This window comes from Geotrypetes seraphini, chromosome 16, assembly GCF_902459505.1.
Source record: "Geotrypetes seraphini chromosome 16, aGeoSer1.1, whole genome shotgun sequence".
NCBI lineage: Eukaryota > Metazoa > Chordata > Amphibia > Gymnophiona > Dermophiidae > Geotrypetes > Geotrypetes seraphini.
The window spans coordinates 23,587,882-23,612,869 of NC_047099.1; the positions used below are offsets into that span (position 1 = coordinate 23,587,882).

Genomic DNA, 24,988 nt, shown 5'->3' on the forward strand with positions numbered 1-24,988 from the left:
CCATGCTGTAAATGCTGAAGAGTCTATGTCTCGCTAAAGTTTGCCCTACCCATGCTATGAATGTACTCCTGTAACCGGTTCTGGGCTCCTTTGGGAGGACGGGCTAAATAAATAAATAATTAACTTCGAGAACTGGTTGTTGGCATCGAAATAGTCCCTGATGAGAGCCAGGAGTCCTGCTCTCACTGAATTCAGTTGTTTTGATGGGAGGGGAGGTTTGGGAATGTGAATTCAAGGGTTCATAGTCAAAAGGCGCGCCGAGACAACTGAGCGCAAGGCGGAAGCCCGCGCCGAAGAAAAACAGTGTTTTAAGGGGCTCCGACGGGGGGTGTTGGTGGGGAACCTCCCCCCACTTTACTGAATACAGATCGCGCCGGTGTTGGGGGGGTTTGTGGGGTTGTAACCCCCCTCATTATACTGGAAACTTAACTTTCTCCCTGTTTTTTAGGGGAAAAAGTGGCGTTTTCGGTATAATGTGGGGGGTTCCCCCCCTACACCCCCCGTCAGAGCCCCTTAAAACACTGTTTATCTTCAGCGCGGGCTTCCGCCTTGCGCTAAGTTGTCTCGGCGTGCCTTTGTCGGCGCGCGCTTTTGACCTGTCACCGAATTCAAGACAGAGCGTCTCGTCCCTTCTCTTACTCCATCCCTCGCTTCGCCTTGCGAGTTGTCCTGACAGATTGAGGTTAGCATGGACTCCCAGCCAACTCTTCATCGTTTTTTCTTTTTGCTGAAATCATCAGATTAGCCCAAACCTTTTTTTCCTCTCTGCTTCGGCAAACAGAGAGTAACGGTGAGGCCAGAAATAGTAGGTCCTATTTATAGCAACTATGCTACGACCCTGCTCGTGCACAGACACAAAAAATCCTCACGCAGAGACATGTAGAAACATGCAGAAACTCAGCCTCTCACACACCTACAGACATAGAAATGCACACACAAATGTAGGGATCCAGTCACCCACACATGCAGAGATCCAGAGACATACGTGCAGAAATCTTATCACACGTACCTGCACGCACACACATCGCAAGTGACAATTCAGATATATATCACTAGGGGTCACTGGTGCCATTTTGAATCTGGTACTGGCAAAGCAGGAGCAACGGGGGACCATTCCTGCCCTGCTCCCACCAGACCCCAGGGACCCTCAAAGGTAGGCCTGGGGAAGGCACACAAGAAGGTAGGGGTTTAGGAGAAGAGAAGAGCCCCATGGGGGAGATCAGACATCAGGGAGAGTATACCTGGGTGGACATCCGGAGGGAGATCAATTGCTGGGGGGCATTCGGAGTGGGGTATGTGCCGAGCAGTGTCCTTGGGAGGGGTAGGGACTACAGAGTTGCACGGGGATAGAAATCCCACCCATCCCCGCCCGTCACCGCCAGGATCCTCTCCGTCCCCACCCATCTCCGCAAGGAATTACCTCCATCCCCGTCCATCCCCATAAAAAGCAGCAATTACTTCTGACAGGATTATCAATTCCACAGTTTCTTTTGTTTTACACTGCTGTTTTCCTTGTGGAATCTCTTTGATGGAACCTTTTTTTGTTTTCTATTCAGGTAATTAAGTAATAAACCCCCTCTTTTACTAGGGCTGACGTGTCCATTATATTATATGGACGTACCCTGCTTCCAAAGCCTTCCATCCCCAAGGGAGTCCCGTTGGCTAGAGGGGTGTCCCCTTGGGAGTCCCGTGGGCCAGAGGGGGATCCCCATGGGAGTCCCATGGGTTAAGGGGGATTCCCATTGGAACCCCGCGGGACCCACGGGATTCCCGCGATCCCCATTCCCGTGCAGACCTCTAGTAGGGACATAAGAGGGACATCGGGAGGGGAATAAATGCTGGGAGGATCTACACACATGTAGAAATCCAATCACATGCATGCACACATAAGTAGAGATCATCACATGTATGTGTGTGTGTGTATATATATATATATATATATATATAAATCTTGGTTTGTGAGCATAATTCATTCCAGAAGCATGCTTGTAATCAAAAGCACTCGTATATCAAAGCGAATTTTCCCATATGAAATAATGGAAATTCAGATGATTCGTTCCACAACCCCAAAACTTTAATATAAAATACCGTATGTTGTGAGTGCATGAGTGATGGGTAAATTGGGCGTGACACTTCTATTACGTTCAGCCGCGCTCAGCATAAGATGTGCGCACTTGAACTGTGGGTTCTGATGACGTGATGCGCTCCTACGTGCTCGTACGGCAAGACCTCACTCGTTTATCAAGTTAAAATTTATTAAAATGTTTTTTGCTCGTCTTGTAAAAGACTCGCAAACCACGTTAGTCGCTATCCAAGGTTTGACTGTATATATATATATATATATATATATATACGCACACATTCGTAAATCACAGTTAAATTTATTTTAAAATATTTGTGCAATGCTGAGACCCGCAACCAAAAAGTGATCAATGTGTAATGAACAAAGCAAGGTTGCCTATAGGACCATCGTAGCATTCACTGTCCAACCACCACTGATGAACTATCAAAACTGATGATTCTCTAGCAATAAATACTGATGACTTATCTGAATCTACGCAGTGGGATGGGCTAGGTCCTATGAACTTGGCCACACCCTGGTGTAAACTCAAAAAAACCTGAACTCCTGAAGCTGTTGATCTCAAGCCAACCCCTCACCTGGCTCTTCCTGTGATGTCACTTCCTAGGCGCGGGTCCAGGAAGTGATGTCAGAGGAAGAACTGACGCCTGCGCAACAGGAGGTTGGGGTTTGCTGCTCGTGCCAGGAATGTTACAGAGGTACGGGGGAAAGGAAGTGGAGCATATATCCGACAGGGGGGGGCAGGGAAGAGCGGGGGGTGGAGAGGAGGATGGGTACCTACGCCCTCACCATGAGGGCGCCTGGCGTGGACCGTTCTCCCAGCTGTACATCAGGACAAGTATCCTGTTTAGTCAAAGTACCACTCATCAGGTTGTCATAACATAAATTAAAATAAACACCAGCAAATAACAAATTCAAATGAAAAAATGAATAATATGAAATGGTAAAAAGTATGATGTCCAGTTTAATTGAAAATATAATATCGAGAGAGAGAAAGAGAAAAAAAAGTATTTCAAGTCCATTTATAAATATTACCAGATTCTACCCATGATTGATGAATTACAAAGAAATGTATATTGGTACCAGATCCCGGTGTCACATTAGGAAAACTATTGAAAAATCTTGCATTGTGTCAATGGCAAATCCAACCTGGAAATTGTATATTATGTATACAGTACTTCCCCGATATTCACAGGGGTTACGTTCCAGGAAACCCCGTGAATTTCGAAAAACCACGAATACGGTTTTTCACCTGTCAAAAGGCAGGAGAGGTAGGCGAGGGCAACTGGAGCGCCAGTGAGGGAAGAAAATCACTCACGGTCTGCCCGGACCGCCCCTTCCCGTTGCTAAAGCAAGGCTTTGACACGCAGCTCCTGATTGGTGTAGCCCGACTTTAGTACAGGAAGAGGCAGTCGGAGAATACCGCGAATTGGTGAGTCCGCGCACACCACGAATTCGCGGGGGAACACCGTATTAGACCCTCTAGTTGGGGTCAATTTAGGGGAAAAAAAATTGTACTGTAATTATGGCAAACCTAGTACACATTGTTTACCCCTATAACCAGTTCTGAGCGCTTTGGAGAAAACGTGATAGGAAATGAATTATAATAAATAAATAAATACCAGCGTTTCTTCCCCACCTCTCCCGTTTCTAGCCCTTCCTTCTTGGAACTCTACCTAGTGGACTCTAAATCTGGTCATCAGGTTTCAGGTTTATTTAAAAATTTGATAAGCCGCCTTATTCAAATTCCAAAGCGGTTTTACATAATATAAAAACAAAGTATAATTAGAATGTACCTTAGGAACAAATAACAAACAATGCTACAAACAATCAAAAACGCACTGACAAACATTAACTTACCGATACAGGATAGAAATGGGCAGAAATACAATTTATATAAAAAGAAAGAGAGGGGAAGAGGGGAAAAAAAACCCCAAAAGGAAGGGGAACAAAACATAAATAGTCCAGAATAACATAAAATAAGTTAAAGTGATTAAAACAGATTTCCATTGCCGTCCTTAGAAGGACTATTATACGTCATATGCGTCCTTAAAAAGAAAAGCCTTCAAGTTACTTTTAAATTTGTCAAGGGATGTAATTTCTCTTTGGTGCTGAATTCCCGATGGTAGGGGACGTAACAGAAAAGATGCTAGTGTCAATGTATCTCAAAGAAGGGATGGATAGCAAGTTTTGATTAGATGAACGCAATATACGATGGGGGGTATGGGGGATTAATAGCCTGTTAATCAAATCAGGTTGGCCGGAAGTTTTGGTCTTGTAAGTCAGCAACATTATTTTATAGGTAATTCGATGATCTATAGCAGTGGTTCCCAAACCTGTCCTGGGGGACCCCCAGCCAGTCAGGTTTTCAAGATATCCCTAATATCTGGAGTTCTAAGGGTAGAGGAGATCTTTTTCAGATCTCCTCTACCCTTAGAACTCCAACTTATGGATGTCCTAAATCTCTTAGATACTCCTTGCCCATAGATCTCCAATTTAACACGTAAGTTTCCCATTCAGACTATCGTACTGCATTAAGACTCCTTGTACGGTATCATATTTAGACTTATTATATGTTACTGTAGTTAGACTCACTGTATTATATACTATTGTATTTAGACTGTATTATATGTTATTGTATTTAGACTCACTGTATTGTATTGTAAGTGGATCTATGATATTGTATTGTATTAAGATTTTTGCTATTCGCTGAATGTCCAGCCTTCTTATAATGTAAACCGCCTAGAAGTCGCCTGACTAAGGCGGTATAGAAAAATAAAGTTATTATTATTATTATTATTAATAATGAATATGCATGAGAGAGATTTGCATATAATGGAAGTGACAGGTATGTAAATCTCTCTAATGCTTATTCATTAGGGATATCTTGAAAACCTGACTGGCTGGGGGTCCCCAGGACAGGTGTTGGGAACCACTGATCTATAGGAAGCCAGTGAGCTTTGATCAAAAGAGGTGTAACATGATTGTATTTACGTGCTTTTGAAATCATTTTTACGGCGGTGTTTTGAATGCTTTGAAGACGTTTTCTTTCTTTCTTAGTGACTCCTTTGTCTAGTGAATTGCTATCAACCAAGCATGAAATGACGAGCGAATGAATAAGAATATTTAACGATGATTGATCTAATAGGTGTCGTCTTTACTGATAAGCAGGGGTTGTGAATGCTGCCACCACAGCAACCCCGGCGTAGCTGACCCAGGAGTCCTCTATGGAAGTGTTACCACTGAGCAAGTCTCCTTTTTTTAACCCCTTATTTCCCATCCTGATTGCAGAGATCGTGCGTGCCATGACTTATGTGATTAACCAAAGCATGGCAATGTACTGGGGGACATCTCGCTGGAGCGCCATGGAGATCATGGTAAGCGGTGGGAATAGAGGGGAAAATTAGGCAAGAGACGGGAAGTTGTCGGTAGAGGGAGGGAAGGGGGGGATAAATAAAAGTGGTGGGGAGGGAGATTTGGGGTGATTAGGAAGAGTGGCAAGTAGGATTACCATATTTGTGAAGTAAAAAAAAAGAGGACACATGACCTCACCCACTCTCCACTCATTTCCTTGGTCCCTCTTCCCATCCTCTGTACTCTTTTAGTGCTTATCTCTCTCTCCCTTCCTCCAATCCTCCTCCCCCACAGGTGCTTCTCTCTCTCTCTCCTTCCAACCCCCTCCCCTGCTTCTTTCTTTCTCTCACTCTCTCTCTCCTTCCAACACCCCCCCAAAAAATGATGCCTCTCTCTCTCTCTCTCTCTCTCTCTCTCTCCTTACAACCTCCTCTCCTGTTGTGCCTGTCTCTCCCCTCCCATCCAGCACTCCCTTACTCCCTACCCTGCTCTTTTTCTCCAGCATTCTCTCCTTTCCATAATGCTTCTCCAGCCCTCCATGCTTACTCCAGCCCTTCTCTCTCTCTATGCTGTTTCTCTAGCACCCCCTCCATGCTGTTTATCCCTCCCTCTCTCCCTCAAACCATGCTGTTTCTCCAGCCCCTACTTCTACTATTTATTCCTATAGCACTACCAGATGCACGCAGCAGTGTACATTAAACACGCAAGAGACAGTCCCTGCTCGAAAGAGCCTGCAGTTTAATTATGACAGATACTGTGAACAAAATGGTGTTCTCCAGCCCTCCCTCCATGCTGTTTCTCCAGCCCCTCCCTTCATGCTGTTTCTCTAACTCCCTTCCCTCCCCTCCCTCCTGTTTCCCCTCAAGATCTCACTAGCTCCTGATTTCCCCACCTACCTCCTCCCTGGGCCCAGCCGCTGTAATTGAATCTTTGGGCAGCTGGCAGTAGCAATGAAGAAAGCCTGTTGCCACCGGCCTGCCCCAGAAGTCACCTGTGCAGTGATTTCCTACTCCCTCATAGGCAGGACTTACAGAGTGGTGGCTTCCGAGTAGGTTGACGGCAGCAGGCTTACGTTGTTGCTGCTGCCAGTTGCCCGAAGATTCAATTACAGTGGCTGGGCCCAGGGAGGAGGTAGGTGGGGGAGTCAGGAGAGCTGGCTAAACCTGGACAGACTCCTCCATTTAAAAAAAACAAAAAAACCTGTCTAGGCACCTGGACAGTCCTTGAAATAGAGGACATGTCCGGGTTTTCCTGACTGTTTGGTCACTCTAGGACAGGGATCTCAAAGTCCCTCCTTGAGGGCCGCAATCCAGTCGGGTTTTCAGGATTTCCCCAATGAATATGCATTGAAACCAGTGCATGCAAATAGATCTCATGCATATTCATTGGGGAAATCCTGAAAACCCGACTGGAATCCAGCTCTCGAGGACTGGAGTTCCCTACCCCTGGACTAGGGGAGTGGTGGGCGAAGCTAAGATTCCAAAGAGTGGCAGGAGAGATGTAGAGAGTGACGAGAATGAGAGAAGACACAGGACAAAGGCTTTATCCCTGGAGAATCATTAATTTTGTTGATGCTTGCCTCTACAAGGAAGCCTACTCTGTGGCCCGCCAGTTTAATCTCATTCCGCCTGTGTGTGAGCAGGCAGAGTATCATCTTTTTCAGCGAGAGAAGGTGGAAACGCAGCTGCCAGAACTCTACCATAAGATTGGTGAGTAGAACTGAAAGAGCACGGAGAGCACTGGAAGAGGGAGGGAGAACAGAGAGCAGAGAAATAAAGAAAAGGGAGAGAGTTGAGAGAATAGGACAGAAGAATAGACATACTGGGTCAGACCAATAGTCCATCTTACTCAGTATCCTGTTTCCACAATGGCCAATCCAGGTCACAGGTGCCTGGCAAAAAACCAAATAGTAGCAACATTCCATGCTACCAATCCCAGGGTAAGCAGTGACTTCCCCCCATGTCTGTCTCAATAGCAGACTATGGACTTTTCCTCCAGGAACTTGTCCAAACCTTTTTTAAACCCATCTACAGTAACCGCTGTTACCGCATCCTCTGGTAATATGTTCCAGAGCTTAACTATTCTCTGAGTGAAAAAAATATTTCCTCCTATTGCTTTTAAAAGTATTTCCCTGTAACTTCATCGAGTGTCCCCTAGTCTTTGTAATTTTTGACAGAGTGAAAAATCGATCCACTTGTGCCCGTTCTACTCCACTCAGGATTTTGTAGACTTCAATCATATCTCCCCTCAGTCGTCTCTTTGCCAAGCTGAAGAGCACCAACCTCTTTAGTATTTCCTCAGGCGAGAGGAGTTTCATCCCCTTTAGCATCTTGGTCGCTCTACTTTGAACCTTTTCTAAATTCCACTATATCTTTTTTGAGATATGGTGACCAAAATTGAACACATTACTAGATGAAGTTACAGGGAAATACTTTGAGAACCAATAGGAGGAAATTCTCTTTCACCCAGAGGTTGTGGTAAGAGCGGATAACGTAGCTGGTTTTAAGGAAGGTTTGGACAAGTTTCTGGAGGCAAAGTCCATAGTCTGTTATTGAGAAAGACAGGGGGGGAGCCCATGTCTTGCCCTGGATTGGTAGCATGGAATGTTGCTACTCCTTGGGTTTTGGCCAGGTACTAGTGACCTGGATTGGCCACCGTGAGAACGGGCTACTTGGCTTGATGGACCCATTGGTCTGACCCAGTAAGGCTAGTCTTATGTTCTTACTCAAGGTGAGAAGTGAGAGAACAGTTAGTGAACTGAAAGAGATCAGAAGTGAGGAGAGCTAGATGAGTGTTTGTTTTTCCCACTGGCAATGATAATGTCTCTCCTCAACTATGAGAGAATGGGGAGAGAGCAGAAAGAGGAGATGCCGATGCGAGGAGGGGGAGAGAGCTGGGATAAGCAGGGAGAGGTCAGGGGAAGGAGAACTGGGGTGGATGAGAGACAGCAGGGGTAGCAAAGCTGGGGTAAATGGGGATGGAGCACGGGTAGGTGAACCTGGACAGGGAAAGAATAGGAAGCATGGGGTTATCTGATTTCACTGATTGCGTCCATTTCCTCTCCCCCTCAGGTGTGGGCTCCATGACATGGTCTCCCCTGGCCTGCGGCCTTATCACTGGCAAATATGAGAGGCGGGTGCCAGAGAACTCTAGAGCATCCATTAAGGTAAATTTCATCCCCCTCCTAATCTAATCTAATCTAATCCTTAGGTTTGTATACCGCATCATCTCCACGTTCGTAGAGCTCGACGCGGTTTACAGTAGGAGAAATAGGAAGGAACTACAACAGAGGGTTAGAGGTAGAAGTGTGAAGAAAATTTAGAGGACTTGGGATGCCAAGATATAAGAGTTTCCTTGATTCCTAAATTGGAGGGAGACTTACATTTTTTTGAGAAAAGCCAGGTTTTCAGATGTTTGCGGAAAACTTGGAGAGATCTCAAGTTCCGAAGAGGGGAGTCTCTCTAGGGATCTCCTATACCACAGGCAAATGCCGGGAGACCACAGGCAGTTTTTCCTCACACTCTTGATGTTTCAGACAGTCAATAAGTCAGACTACTCCAGGTTTTGGTGTTTCTGAACCAACTAATTTAAAGTCACTTTAGCCAATTAAGTGAGACAATAAAAGTGGCAGGACAGCAACATAGAAACATGACAGCAGATAAAGGCCAAATGGCCCCTCTAGTCTGCCCATCCGCAGTAACCATTATCTCTTTCTCTCTCCGAGAGATCCCACGTGCCCTTTTGAATTCAGACACAGTCAAATCATTTTTACAAAGTCTCGTTAGTTCCCTTTCAACCTTCTCTTTGTTACAATGGATTGCTAGCAGCTTTTAAAGAAAATAGCCACTTACAGATCGGTTGTGAGGACTGAGCAGCTCAGGGACTCTGAGGCTCTGATGTAGACGTCTTGGTCTTGGTTGACTGACTGCAGTTTGAGCCTCAGGAGATCTATAGTTTGTAAGTGGTTCTTATTCTTGCAGTCTTTAGAGCTGTTCCGGGACCCGGGTGTAGATGGTAGGAGGCCCTGGTTGCCCTGCTGGAAATGCACACAACTTTGCCCAGCTTCTCCTTTTGGTCACAGGAGAAGGGGGCAGCGGGTTCCCCCCCTTCGCTGTCGCTCCCAGGTTTCTCCTTACAGGTTGTCCTGATTATACTTGCCCGGGCTCAGATGGCTCTCTCCTCTAATGCCGGCCATCGGTTGAAGAGGCAAGGAGCCAACGACAAAGATTTGAATTGAGCCCAGGGTTTTTATATGCCCCTGGCAAGTTCCTTTCAAAACTAGTTTCCTCCCCTGATTCTAGTTCCGGACCCAGGGGGAGAACCTTCTCTCTAGCAACCAGTGATGTCATAATAAAGAAAAAGTATATTATTCTATTAGATTCTCAGGTGTCACTGTGAGAACTCTTATAGCAGGACCCTAGGGTCTCTACACTTTCTTGCTCCTGGGTGTCCTGAGGCAGCAGATGATGCCTGTACCTCCTGGACACTGCAAACCTCAGGCTGTGAGGGTGAGTGGCATCTGGCGTGGTAGCACCCCTTCCCCACCCCTCTGCCGTACGTCCCTTCCCCTCTACCTCTCTAATTCCCCCGGCGCGAGCAGCGTCACGAGCTTGCGGCCTGCATCGGTGTCACTTCCTAGGCGCGGGACCTTGAAGTGACATCAGAGAGAGCCGATGCCGGCGTGGATGCTGCTCTCGCCGGCGAAAAGCTAGGTCCGACGGAGGGGAAGTGAAGGCGGGGGGGGGGGGGGGTGTGAAGAGGAGGACAGATGTCAGCGCCTGCTGTGCTCTGTCCTCCCCCCTCTTACCAGGTATCTGCTGTGCCCTTCCATCAAGATCTGATCCCAGGGAAAACAGCTTTTGCTGAAGGATCCATTTCTTTCATACAAGAGTGTGAAGAAAAAAAAGCACATTCTATCTGGACCCTTAGGAAAAGCGTAGCGGTGACTCCTTTGCAATATCTGTCTTGGCAGGGTTACCACTGGCTAAAGGAAAAAGCGATCAGTGAAGAGGGCAAGAAGCAACAGGCCAAGATCAGGGAGCTGCAGCCGATCGCTGACAAGATGGGTTGCACCGTGGCTCAGCTGGCAATCGGTAAGGCTGGCTCTCGCTAGACTGAGGTTGGTTTTCGCGGTTACTAATGCACCAGATGTTAACAGGGTCAAGTTCAAGTTTCACAATATTACAAATGAGAAAAAAAATCTTATAAAATTTAAGATGTAGTTGAAATAAAATAAGAGGAGGGTAAAACTAAAATGATGACAAATTAAGACTTATGAGAGACAAGAGGTACTAGGGGGATAGAGAAGTTTCAATAACAATGTGTAAATAAAAATAAAAAGGAAGGCTAGAGGGATAGGGAATAACGAAAGGGATACAGGGATGGCGCTTCTTAAAAACTTTTTTTTTTTCCCCCTACTTATTGATAGGCATCTTTAAAAAGAAATGCTTTAATTTTCGTTTTACATTTATTTAGGGAATTTTCGTTGCGGAGATAGAGTGGCATTGAGTTCCAGAGCGAGGGTGCGACTATGGAAAAAATGGAATTTCTAGTGTAGTATAGGTTCTTGATTGAGGGTACTGTCAATAAGTTTTGATTCGTAGATCTAAGAGCCCTAGGAAGGGTACGTGGAATGAGATATTTGTCTAGGAAAACAGGGAGGTGGGAAGCCTTAATTTTGTGCACCGCCTAGAAGGCTCGAGCGGGCGGTATAATAAATTTTAAATAAACTTGAAACTTGAAAAGTTAGAAGAATTTTGCATGTAGTTCGGTGAGAGACTGGTAACCAGTGTAATTCTCGAAGAAGCGGGGTGGGCAACATGATCATATTTGGGAGAAAAAAAGATGTAAATGGGATACACATGTGGTATCTCTAGGGGGGTAAATTCAAGGGGGTGGGGTTGTTGGAGTGGGCAGACTTGATGGGCTGTGGCCCTTTTCTGCCGTCATCTTCTATGTTTCTATGTAACAGTAACTTGCAGTAACTCTGCAGTAGAGGCCTGCACGGGAACGGGGATCGCAGGAATCCCGCGGGAATCCCCACTAACCCATGGGACTCCCACGGGGATGGAAGGCTTTGGAAGCAGGGTTCGTCCATATAATATAACAGACACAACAGCCTTAGTAAAAGAGGGGGTTTATAAGTTAATCACCTGAACAGAAAACAAAAAAAGGGTTCCACCAAAGAGATTCCACAAGGAAAACAGCAGCGCAAACACAAAAGAAACTGTGGAATTGATGATCCTGTCAGAAGTAATTGCTGCTTTTTATGGGGACGGACGGGATGGAGGTAATTCCTTGCGGGGATGGGTGGGGACGGAGAGGATCCTGACGGAGACGGGTGGGGACGGAGAGGATCCTGACGGAGACGGGTGGGGACGGAGAGGATCCTGACAGGGACGGGTGGGGACGGAGAGGATCCTGGTGGGGACGGGTGGGGACAGAGAGGATCCTGGTGGGGACGGGTGGGGACAGAGAGGATCCTGGCGGGGATGGGCGGGGATGGGTGGCATTTCTGTCCCCGCGCAACTCTCTACTCTGCAGTCAGAAGTGGGATTAGAGCCTGGATATGCCCATGTCTCAGCTTTATGCTGTCAGTCCTGGATCAGTACTGGATGCAGTGACGTTGGACCGGAGCCTGATTCTGCAGAAAGGGCAGTCACTGGACAAAACAGCCCCCAGGCCAAGAGTTGCTTTCGGTGTCCCATATTCATTTGTGCTTGCAGACTGATTCAACAGGGCAGGGCCGTGCTCCACCAGACGTGATAGTCTGGGAAATCAGTAATCCAGCCTTTGCCTCTAGAGATTAGAATTCTCTCCTCCTAGTGAGGCTGCTGGCAGTCCAGGGCCGGAATCTCTCTCTTTTTCTCTGTTCTTTTGTGTCTTCCCCTAGCCTGGTGCCTTCGGAGCGAAGGGGTCAGCTCTGTGCTTCTTGGGGTCTCCAACTTAGAACAGCTGCATGAGAACTTAGCATCCATCCAGGTGAGAAAATATTACTTCACACAGCGTGTAATTTAACTCTGGAATTCATTGCCGGAGAATGTGATGAAATCAGTTAGCTTAGCGGGGTTTAAAAAAGGTTTGGACCATTTCCTACAAGAGAAGTCCATAGGCCATTATTGAGATGGCTTTGGGGGAAATTCCCTGCTTATTCCTAGGATAAGCAGCATAAAATCTGTTTTACTACTTGGGATCTAGCTAGGTACTTGGATGCTGGGCTCTGATGGACCTTCCATCTGTCCCCGTATGGCAGTTTTTATGTTTGTTTGTTTCTCATCCGCCATTATCAAGGGCGAGTTACATATTAACCTACAAAATAAAAGATTTACATTTATCGCACAAAACACTTCAGAGACACACTATAACAAATGACATACGTACATATCAAATCAAATTACATATAACATACACGTCGCCTCCACGCCAAATTTCATTTATGGCCAAAACTGGCCAAACCCACACACATATCAAAATACAAATTCAATATATCATACAAGATGCCTCAATAACAGACATCAATAAACCAAATAAAATAAACCAGACCATTGTGACCAGCACTCAAGTCATCACTCCTTCTCCCTCAGACAAACTCGGACCCTCTGTTCCATTTTACAGAAAAGATATCATTTCAGCTGTTTCCTAAATTTCTGAACATTTTGCTGCTGGCGAATGTATCCTGGGAGATTGTTCCACTCCCAGGGGCCGACGTAGCGAAAGACCACTGTTTCTGGAAGAGGAAAGCCTTAACTCCCACATAGATAGTACTGACAGATCACAGTGCTCAACTGAGCGGAGCAATCGAGCCAGCTCACGGGGCAACATGCTCTGGACCAGGTGTTTAGGGGCCAACCTCTGTTCTTATATGAGCCAAGTATAGGACAATCAAGCCATTGTGACATCACTGATGAGGTTGGCTCTTAAGCATTGGTGGGATGAGGTATTATGGCATCACAATCTCAGCTCTGGAATGTTGCTACTTTTTGGGTGTCTGCCAGGTACTTGAGACCTGGCTTGGCCACTGTTGGAAACAGGATAGTATGGCAATCCTTCTTATGTTCTTATCGGCCCTGAATCTTCACGGCTTGCCGACTGATTGTGTTCTAAACAGAGGAACATAAACCGTGATATCCTTTCCTGGTTACTAAGTCTGTATCAGAATTACAAATCCCAAAATGTTATGCGATATATGTCGGAGCTGAGACATAGAGACACATCACCTCTAAGAACGAATCGGTAGCATAGAATATTGCTACTCCTTGGGTTTTGGCCAGGTACTAGTGACCTGGATTGGCCACCGTGAGAACGAGCTAGTGGGCTTGATGGACCATGGGTCTGACCCAGTAAGGCTATTCTTATGTTCTTATGACAAAGAGAACATTGTCCCAAATGTGGATTTAAAAGGAGGCTGGTAAGTGACCTTGGGGTGTGGCTATATTTATGCCTTAATTGTTGAAGGACAGTGGAGTGTCTTGTGTTTAGCAGTTTGATGAATTTTACCAGGGGGAGACTGGATCAAACATATTTTGCTCGGTTTCTGTGACTGACCAAGAATTAGATTGGGGTGAATGCTCAATATGGTCTGATTGCATTTCAGTAACATTTCTGACCATCCCTCTCTCCCACAAACCACAGATGATCCTTGGGTTTGGAGATGTGGTGGTGTTGTTGCTTTTAATTCTTTATTCATTTTTACAACTTACAACAAGTGTAATTGGAAATAACATTTAAACTTACAAACATCACTTGAATTTCTGTTACAATCATTTTAAATTAATAAAATTTATCCCCCCCTCCCACCCTTACCATATCATATGTAATCACGTATATCATATAATCAACCCCCTCGTAACACCATCACATAACTAAACTCGCAAACTGTTAACCCCAACCCCTAATCACTATCTACGAACACTCTATTCAAGTCACGGAATATTTCTACTTCTGAGCAAACAGCTTGGCACTTCCGGGCCTTACAACACACAAACTGTTGTTAACATTATTAATATTATCAGATGTAACCTGCTTTACTTTATAAGTCATTGTACGAGAAGTATACTGCTAAACTCCTTAATTCATTGTACGTAAAGCCTCTCTTTATTGTATTTACATTTTCTTTATTGTATTCACAATCTCTTTTACTGTAAACCGCCTAGAAGTCGCAAGATAGCTGGCGGTATATAAAAATAAAGTTATTATTATTATTATTATATAATATATTTTTTTCTACTAATCCAAACAATTAATATAAGATCAGAAAACCCCCCACCCCCACCCTCTCATTTGCAATTGAATAATTAAAGGAAAAATGTTATTTACTCGTTACAATAATCTGTCAATGGTCCCCAAACATCCTTGAATTTATTAAAATGTCCTTTCTGTATGGCTAATATTTTTTCCATCTCATATATATAGCACAAAGAGTTCCACCAGAAATTAAAGTTTAATCTACTCCAATTCTTCCTATTAAATGTAATTTGTTGAATGGCAACTCCAGTCATAATTAGTAAGAACTTGTTATTTTTTGAGGATATTTGACTCTTTGTCCTCATTGACATGCCAAATAAAATAGTATCATATGATAAAGCCACCGGATTCTCTAATAAACAATTTATTTGGCCCCATATTGATTTCCAGAAAGCCAAAATGAATGGACAATAGAATAATAGATGATCTAAAATCCCAGCTTCGAGATTGCAGTGCCAACATCTATCATTAATATTGGACATGTTTTTAATGTCTTATATTTATTAATTATATTTATTACTTATTATATCTCGCCCTATATTTCCATTCTAGGCAGGTGAACAAATGCAGCATATACAATTTACAACACGGCCATCATCATAAAAGCAAAATAATAAGCCTAAAAGTCTACTGAGCCCTCTGCGGAGTCAATCAATTAAACAGTGAATCCCTGGGCAAATCAAAAGGTTTTCAGTTGCTTTATGAAATGTATTATAGAGCTCTTTAGTTCAAAAAGTAAAGTGTTCTATAGTCTAACGCAAGGGATGTCCAAAGTTGATCCTCGGCAACAATCCAGATGGCTTTTCAGGATTTCTCCCATGAATTTGCATGAGATCTATTTGCATGCACTGCTTTCGTTCTATGCAAATGGATCTCGTGCATTTTCATTTGCTTAAATCCCGAATAACCGACCTGGCGAGAGCAGAGGTTGGATGGCCCTGATCTAGCGTCTTCAGTGTAGACCAGTAGTTCCCAACTCTGTCCTTGAGAACCACTAGCCAGTCGGGTTTTCAGGATAGCCCTAATGAATATGCATGAGTAAAATTTGCATATTCATTAGGGCTATCCTGAAAACCTGACTGGCTGATGGTCCTACAGGACAGAGTTGGGAACCACTGATGTAGCAGAATAATATATATCCAGTCTGATATGTTTAAATAAAGGAATGTCCAAAACCATCTTATCAGCTGATTGCAAACTCCATATAGGACTGTAAATTCAAAGAGAAGAAGCAATAGCCAGATAGGCTTCATTATTCAGGGCCTTATGGATATACCTGTATACCACCTGCAAGCCCCAAAGCACTGAAGTAATGTACATTCAGATACAGTGGGTATTTTTCTGTTTCTGAAGGGCTCACAATCTGAGTTTAGGAACATACGAATTGCCATACTGGGACAGACCGAAAGTCCATCAAGCCCAGTATCCAGTTTCCAACAGAGGCCAACACAGGTCACTAGTACCTGGCAGAAACCCAGAGAGTAGCATCATTCCAGGGCTGAGATTGTGATGTCATAATACCTCATTCCACCAATGCCTAAGAACCAACCTCATCAGTGATGTCACAATGGCTTGATTGTCCTAGTCTTGGCTCACATAAGAACTGCAAATACTGGGACAGACTGAAGGTCCATCAAGCCCAGTATCCTGTTTCCAACAGAGGCCAACACAGGTCACTAGTACCTGGCAGAAACCCAAAGAGTAGCATCATTCCAGGGCTGAGATTGTGATGTCATAATACCTCATTCCACCAATGCCTAAGAACCAACCTCATCAGTGATGTCACAATGGCTTGATTGTCCTAGTCTTGGCTCACATAAGAACTGCAAATACTGGGACAGACTGAAGGTCCATCAAGCCCAGTATCCTGTTTCCAACAGAGGCCAACCCAGGTTCCAAGTACCCTAGCTAGATCCCAAATAATAAAACAGATTTTATGCTGCTTATCATAAGAATAAGAAGTGAGTAATAATAATTGTAATAATACAGTATATATTGAAAATATTGCATACCCATGCAACCAGAAATCTAAATTCCCTCCTGACAATCTTTAGTTTGAACTTCATGCTTGGCTGCTCCCTCTTATCAGATGAGAAATGCTGGTAACTTTTCTTTTATTCGGTAGGCGTTCATGGCCGGCTAAATACAGTGAATATCGGGCAGACCTAATATAAGCAATATGAAACAATATAAAAAATATTAAACACAAGAGGAGTGCATGTTGTCCTCTCCCCTTGCCTTCAACTCACCTTCTAATTCCAACCAACCTGCTAAACACCAATATCTGTCTTCTCATTTCTTCTGTAATTCTCCCACCTGAGCACTGTGTATTGATACACCTTCTTGTCCAGTTTGTCTGTCTTGACTAGATTGTAAGCTCTTTTGAGCAGGGACTGTCTCTTCTGTGTTTTGATGTACAGTGCTGTGTATGTCTAGTTAGAAGTTATTATTATTAGTTATTATTATTAGTATAGAAGTTATTATTATTATTATTAGTAGTAGTAGAGTTAAGTGACTTGTCCTGGGTCAGAAGAAAAGCCATAGAGGGATTTGAACTGGGCTCCTCTGGTTGCCGTCGTTATCTGCCACCGTTTTCTATGGAATTTGCTTTTAAATAAAGGAAAACAAAGGCAGAAACTCCTCCAAACTGGAACTAAATTGTGTTTTGGAATAAAACGTCTGTTTCTCTCCTACACAGATGCTGGCTCAGTTGACCCCCCAGACCATCAGTGAAATTGACACAATTCTTGGCAACAAGCCCACAAAGAAGGAGCCTCGAGCATAGGAGGGGTCCAAAGCCCATCCCCGACTCCATCTGTCTGGACAACTCTTCACGTTACAGATGGACCTTGGAGTCCTTGGGCATATTTCTACTCGCTCCCTCCCCCGTACTGCTCTAGCTGGAATGTTCGCTAATATGCTGCTGGACCCACAATCCCAACCCCACCCAGGGGATTGCTTGTAGCATGATGACAAAGCAACACTTCCTTCTCCTCCCCTCCTTATGCACTACATGATAGGGGTAGCAAGCTCAGGACAGCCTTGCCTCGTTGCGCTTCTCATGGACAAAGAAAGCAGGTGGGGGCCAGCGTATGCACATGGATGGAGCTGCATGCACACTTGCGCCTAGAGAAATACATCCAGGCACACTGACACAGACACACCACAGAGACTGAGACCCGCAGGCACCCCACCGTGATCCTTCAACAGAAGCACACATTGGAACAGGGAAAGAAACAGACATGGTCGAGCGCACACTCAGATCTGAACACAAATAGACTTCTAGTAAAATATGCAGACGTGCGTACAGGATACTTATATTCATAATCACATGCATGCAGAGTGTGTGTAAGAGTAAGGAGTCACTGAAGTCTTCCTGTAAATAGCATTTTGGCTGCCTTTAGTTTTTCATTAAGGAATGCAGCTTTGTCTAGGTTCGAAGTCCAGTCTGGCATTCTCAGTGGCCACGTCGCACAGCCATCTTTCTCCTCTCTATGCAATGATAGCCAAGCACGGGGATAAAAAGCAAACAGGCTGCATGAAAACCCCCGCAAGCCAAGGACAGAAATGCAACTCTTCTAGTAGCCTAGTCGAGGGCAGGGTGAGGTGTGAAACTTCTTCCTCTCTCTAAGAGGGCACAATGCAATCATAGAAAGGATTCCTCTATGGCTCCAGAAAAAGTAGGCTGGATTGAGACATCCAGGTTGATTTTCATTACTTTCAATAGACGTAAAACTCAGATGTCTTAATCTGTCCTCCTTACATCCATTGCTTTTGGTGGAAGTAAAACCTGGATGTCTCAATCCGTCCTCCTTTTTCTGGAGCCATATGGTAACCCTATTGACAGGGCTCCGATCTCCTTGAAATAGGGTGAGGATTAGGGCCTACAGGTCTCTGCTCCCTGTAAGGATAGTATTCAGTTTGCAAAGGATTCTGTCTCTAGTAACAGGGTGGAAATCAGAGCACAGTCCCTTACAAAAAGATACTCCGATTTAGCACAAGCCAAAGGGCCGCTCTCCCCTTCCTTTTAGCAGAAAGGTTTGGAAACGTCCTTTTATTTTGAGCTGTATCACGCTTCGCCACTGCCAGTAGAAGCATGCTGGGGTTGTTTTTTTTGGGGGGGGAGGTTACTAGGGTGAAGAACTAACCTGCCTGTAGCCTTTCCTTCTGTAAACTTAATAAAGAAATTCTCATTTCTTTGCTGTGGTGAAATGTACTGAAATGATGCGAGTAGTGTGCACTAATGGAATACCACAGGATAGAGTTGCCAGATTTCCTCTTTTAAAAAAGAGAGGGCACCTGACCCCACCCTATTTTGCCCCGTTCTGAAAGGTCACTTGGACACACAAAGTCAGAGGCATGAAGAAAGTACAAGAGGTTTATTACAGCATGCCGGACTCTAGTGCAGTGAACAGCCTGCTTACTAGAGTGTTAGAATCAGGAAATGCACGGACTTTTATGCCCTTTTCACGAAACATATGCAAACTAATACATGCAAAAACTACAACTTCTCATTTGTTACTTCTATAACTTTTCTACAATTGTTATTGGTCTTAAGCCAGCACTTATGATAGGTTCAAGGCTACAACTTATAGTCCTATAGGAAACTAGCTCATTTCTCTGCTTATCTAAATCTTACAGTTCTAAATGTTACATGTACAGGAGGGCAGGGTACATCATGGCTCAAACTCTTATCTATTTAGCTTACAATGTGGTAAGGTAGGGACATACATTTTAGGCAGATGAGGTCAGTAGATTGTACACTGTTTTCAGCTATGTAGGCCAGAGCAATATTTTAAACAACAGTTAACCATTTCATGACCCTACAGTTCCACCCCCAGCTGAACCTCCTGGAAGGCCTCTGCACATGCGCGGATGTCAATGCGATGACATCACGCATATGCGTGGGCATATATGATGTCATCACGTCGACATCCCGCATGCACAGACCAAAAACAAAGTACAAGGCACTGCAGTTGATAATGAATTCAGCCACTAGGCTGATTGTGGACGTTTCCATAAGGACACATATCACCCCTGTTCTGAAACAACTACACTGGTTACCTTTGAAACAAAGGGTCTATTATTAAATAATGTCTATAGTGCACCAAGGTCTGTACAGTTTGGTCCCTATTTGTTTTCAATCAATATGGGATGTCTTTCGGTCAAGAAGGACCCAGGGGCGGGACGGGGTGGTCCCAGGGTGGAAAATCTGGTAACCCTATACATCATGTTATTTGTTGTTCAGGTGACACAACCTAAAGAACTTTTCTCTCTGTTAACAGAATGGCAAAATGTTGGGAATGCCCCTTAATTACCGAGGCTTTGCAGTTACTGCACATTAATTTTGGCTTTGGCAACTGCAAAATCTTACCATGCTTAAATGAGGCCTCAAATATTTTTGCCGCTAACAAACAAGAAACAATTTTGGAACATGGACACTAGGGGGCAGCAAAGTTTAAAGAATCAAATAGCAGCAGGAAAGGCAAATAACAAATTCACTTATATATTGCAGTAACCTGTAATAAAATGCTCAAAACTGAGAACTACCAGTACAAATACCCACAAAAATATATAAATAATATGTGTGAATGAGGAGATGCCCTCAGATTTAAAAAAAATTACACCTAAATATGCAGCATAGAAAAAAAATTAATGCCATCTTCAAGGTGACCTGAGTTTTTTCATTCATAGGAATAATCTCCACCATATGCCATACATGTGAGGCTTTTTTGTTTTTACTGTACATAATATTTGCTTTAATTAATTTATTCAGTCAATTTTCTATACTTTTCTCCAAAAGGAGCTCAGAACAGTTTACATCAGTGGTTCCCAAACCTGTCCTGGCGGACCCCCAGGCCAGTCGGGTTTTCAAGCTAGCCCTAATGAATATGCATGGAGCAGATCTGCATTCCTGGCATCTCCATTATATGCAAATCTCTGTCATGCATATTCATTAGGGCTATCTTGAAAACCCAACTGGCCTGGAGGTCCTCCAGGACAGGTTTGGGAACCACTAGTTTACATGAATTTATTCACAAGACATAAAAGAAAAAATATCAATACTTATCTACATGAACTGTCTTCAATGGAGCACGCTGAATGAAAAACTCTCAAAAATCACATCCTATTACTCTCAGTGGAGTTTGCAAAGCCGAAGGAGAGGAAAACACAATCGCTCTCCTGCAATCGCCCAACACCGTGAGATTTGTTGAAGGAGAGGAAAACACAATCGCTCTCCTGCAATCGCCCAACACCGTGAGATTTGTTGAAGGAGAGGAAAACACAATCGCTCTCCTGCAATCGCCCAACACCGTGGGATTTGTTGAAGGAGAGGAAAACACAATCGCTCTCCTGCAATCGCCCAACACCGTGGGATTTGTTGAAGGAGAGGAAAACACAATCGCTCTCCTGCAATCGCCCAACACCGTGGGATTTGTTGAAGGAGAGGAAAACACAATCGCTCTCCTGCAATCGCCCAACACCGTGGGATTTGTTGAAGGAGAGGAAAACACAGTCGCTCTCCTGCAATCGCCCAACACCGTGGGATTTGTTGAAGGAGAGGAAAACACAGTCGCTCTCCTGCAATCGCCCAACACCGTGGGATTTGTTGAAGGAGAGGAAAACACAGTCGCTCTCCTGCAATCGCCCAACACCGTGGGATTTGTTGAAGGAGAGGAAACACAGTCTCTCTCCTGCAATCGCTCAACACTGTGGGATTTGTTGAAGGAGAGGAAAACACAATCGCTCTCCTGCAATCGCCCAACACCGTGGGATTTGTTGAAGGAGAGGAAAACCCAATCGCTCTCCTGCAATCGCCCAACACCGTGGGATTTGTCTCAGAAACTGCTTCGGGGGACTTGGGTGAAAAAAAGTGTCCAAAGTAAAGAAGAAATCTCGCTCTCCCATACATCGCCCGACCATCCTATCTGTTGCCGAAATTGGCATGGAGGAGTAGCCTAGTGGTTAGTGCAGTGGCTTAAGAGCCAGGGGAACTGGGTTCGATTTCAATTGCAACTCTTGGGACTCTAGGCAAGTCACGTAACCCTCTGTTGCCCCCCAAACAAAATAAGTAACCATATATAACATAGAAACCAGTTTGATTGTAAAGACAGAAAGATGGTGTTTCAAGTTTATTTAAAAATTTGATTTTTATTAAGACTTTTCTTTAAAAATAAACAAAAAAATTTTCTAGGGTATAAAATACAAATGTATCCAGACCTGTCATGAGACACACAAAAACGTCGACGCGAATTTCTCTTGTTAAAGCCAGGTGTTATAGCTCTCGGGGCGACTTATTTTCTTCGTCACCCATGTAAATGTGTGATAGTGTATCAAAAGCAGAAATATGTTTTCTTTGATCCTAGCCAGCTGACAACCTTATTGTCAGCAGCTTGACTGAAAATAGGGGGAGGAATATGAGGCACTCTTAAAATTGATTGTTTGACTTCCTGTCTCAGCCAATATAATTCTTAATTTTTTATTTTTACTTCTTCATTATTTTCACTGATTCTACATTTTGGACCCATTTTGAGGACTTGAGTTAAAGTTATGATAATTTGGGTTATTAGAATATAATCTGATTTGTAAATTTATTTATTGTTTAACTTTATCTTTCTGTACAAGGACATGGTGGTACTTGAGAGAGTCCAGAGAAGAGCAACTAAGCTAATAAAGGGTATGGAAGACCTCTCGTATACTGACAGACTGAAGAAATTGGGTCTTTTCTCCCTGGAAAAGTGGAGACTTAGAAGGGACATGATAGATACCTTCAAGATCATGAAGGGCATAGAAAGAGTAGACAGGGACAGATTTTTCAAATTATGGGGAACCACAAGTACAAGGGGGCACTCAGAGAAATTGAAGGGGGAGAGGTTTAGAACAAACGCCAGGAAGTTCTTTTTCACTCAGAGGGTGGTGGATACATGGAACGCGCCAGGGGCCAGGATCCGGGATGTAACTACTTGCCTGGACAGACTCATCAAGCCCAGAGACCACTTCCCCATGATTCTCATCCACGTCGGAACCAATGACACCGCCAGGAGCACCGCGGAGAGCATACCCGATGACTTCAGAGCCCTGGGTGAGAAGCTGAGGAGGATGGATGCGCAGGTGGTCTTCTCCTCGATCCTCCCAGTGAGGGACAAGGGCAGGGCCAGGGAGGATCGCATCCGGAGGGCGAACGACTGGCTGCGAGGATGGTGCAAGGAGATGAACTTTGGGTTCCTGCACCATGGAGAGGCACTGCAGGGATTACAGGGACCAGACGGGTTACACCTGACCAGAAGAGGGAAGAACGTCCTGGGACACCGCTTAGCCCGCCTACTTCACAAGGCTTTAAACTAGGTAAGTTGGGGGAGGGTACTGGCACAAACAACCTACTTGACGAGCTAAGCTACCAATTTCTTCTTGAGACTGAAGTAAGGGAGACTAAAGAAAGTAAACACTATAATTCAGGGTCACATTATAATTCTGGATCACATTGTTATGCTGGGGCTAAGGGGAGTATACATTGTAAATCTGGGTCTAAGGGGAGTTCAAATTGTAATTCTGGATCTAGGAGGGGTGCACACTGTGATTCTGGGACTAGGAGAAGTACACATTGTAATTCTGGGTCCAGCGACAGAATACACACTGCAAACTATATTATAGGAAGTCAAGTTGCTCAAGAGGGAATACCCCCACAGAGTACACACAATTCTGAGTCTGGGTTAGCCATAAACTGTAGTTTTGGGTATGGGGAGTCCGGGAAAGGTGCACATTGCAGCTCTGGGTCTAGGAAGAATACGAGACATGCAAATAATGCTAAAGGTGGCCTAGCTGCTATAGCAGGAATGTCCCCACTGAGACATAACAAACATACAACATGGAGGGCTATGTACGTCAACGCCCACAGTCTGGGAAACAAGATCCTGGAACTGGAAACAGAAATGATAAATGCCGACTTGGATGTGGTGGCGATATCTGAGACCTGGCTCACAGACTCCCACGGGTGGGACATGGTCATACCGGGTTACAACTTGCTTCGCCGGGACAGGGAGGGCAAAATGGGAGGAGGTGTAGCATTATATACTAAAGATGACATTAAAGTCACCAGAATCACAGATGTACGGTACACTGGAGAATCCCTTTGGGTAAATTTGGCCAGAGGGAAGGACAAATGCTTGTATCTTGGCGTAGTATACAGACCCCCAAGACAACAGGATGACCAAGATATGGAATTAATCGGAGATATAGAGAATATCACCTTGCGTGGGGACACAGTATTGTTAGGTGACTTCAACATGCCTGATGTGGATTGGGTCACGCTTTCCTCTGCTTCATGCAGCAGCAGGAGGCTATTAAATTCCTTGAAGGGAGCAAGACTAAGGCAACTAGTGTTGGAACCAACAAGGGATCAGGCAATCCTAGACTTGATACTTACCAATGGAGAAAGTGTCACAGAGGTCTCGGTGGGCGACACATTGGCCTCCAGCGACCACAACATGGTATGGTTCAATCTCAGAAAAGGTTTCACTAAATCTACCACACTAACCAAGGTCCTTAAATTCAAGGACACAAACTTCAAAGAAATGGGAGACTTCGTTCACCAGGTGCTACAAAGCCAAACAGAAACCGATAACGTGGAAGAAATGTGGTCAACTATAAAAGCCACCATACAGGAAGCAACAAACCGCTATGTTAAATCGGTAAGTAAACGGAGTAGGAACAATAAGCCACAATGGTTCTCTACGGAGATCTCGGACCTCATCAAGGAGAAGAAAAAAGCATTCATCTCTTACAAACAATCAGGGAAACAGGACTCCAGGGAAATCTATCTGACCAAGTCAAAAACAGTCAAAACAGCAGTTAGGGAGGCCAAATTCCGCATGGAGGAGTCTTTAGCAAGGAACATAAAGAGAGGAGATAAATCCTTTTTCAGGTATATCAGTGACAGGAACAAGAACTCAGGTGGGATAGTACGCCTCAGGAAACCAGGGGGAGACTATGCAGAAACGGACTCGGAGAAAGCCCAACTGTTAAATGAATACTTCTGCTCAGTCTTCACCCGCGAGGCGCCGGGACTTGGTCCTCAGCTGCAGACAAGGGTTGACTCAGCTGATCCATTTAGTAATTTTGAGTTTACGCCCAGCAGTGTCTACTGCGAGCTGTCAAATCTCAAGGTTAACAAGGCAATGGGGCCTGACAACCTACACCCCAGGGTGCTCAGGGAGTTGTGTGATGTCTTGGCGGAACCGCTATCCGCACTCTTCAATCTCTCCCTTAGTACAGGTGACGTCCCGTTGGACTGGAAAATGGCTAACGTCATTC

At 44.5% G+C, this 24,988-nt stretch overlaps 1 protein-coding gene across 2 annotated transcripts in view; it reads left to right on the forward strand.

The window, feature by feature from the left end:
• The window catches only part of KCNAB3 (potassium voltage-gated channel subfamily A regulatory beta subunit 3), a 50,075-nt gene extending 31,278 nt beyond the window's left edge, over window positions 1-18,797 (forward strand). For both annotated transcript variants that reach the window (XM_033924912.1, XM_033924913.1), the window contains 6 exons: window positions 5,372-5,457; window positions 7,023-7,143; window positions 8,506-8,600; window positions 10,407-10,527; window positions 12,327-12,415; window positions 17,376-18,797. In XM_033924912.1, the coding sequence (XP_033780803.1) occupies window positions 5,372-5,457; window positions 7,023-7,143; window positions 8,506-8,600; window positions 10,407-10,527; window positions 12,327-12,415; window positions 17,376-17,462 (599 nt within the window). In that variant the 3' untranslated portion in view covers window positions 17,463-18,797. The remainder of the gene's footprint in view (window positions 1-5,371; window positions 5,458-7,022; window positions 7,144-8,505; window positions 8,601-10,406; window positions 10,528-12,326; window positions 12,416-17,375) is intronic.
• Window positions 18,798-24,988: the final 6,191 nt, after the last annotated feature.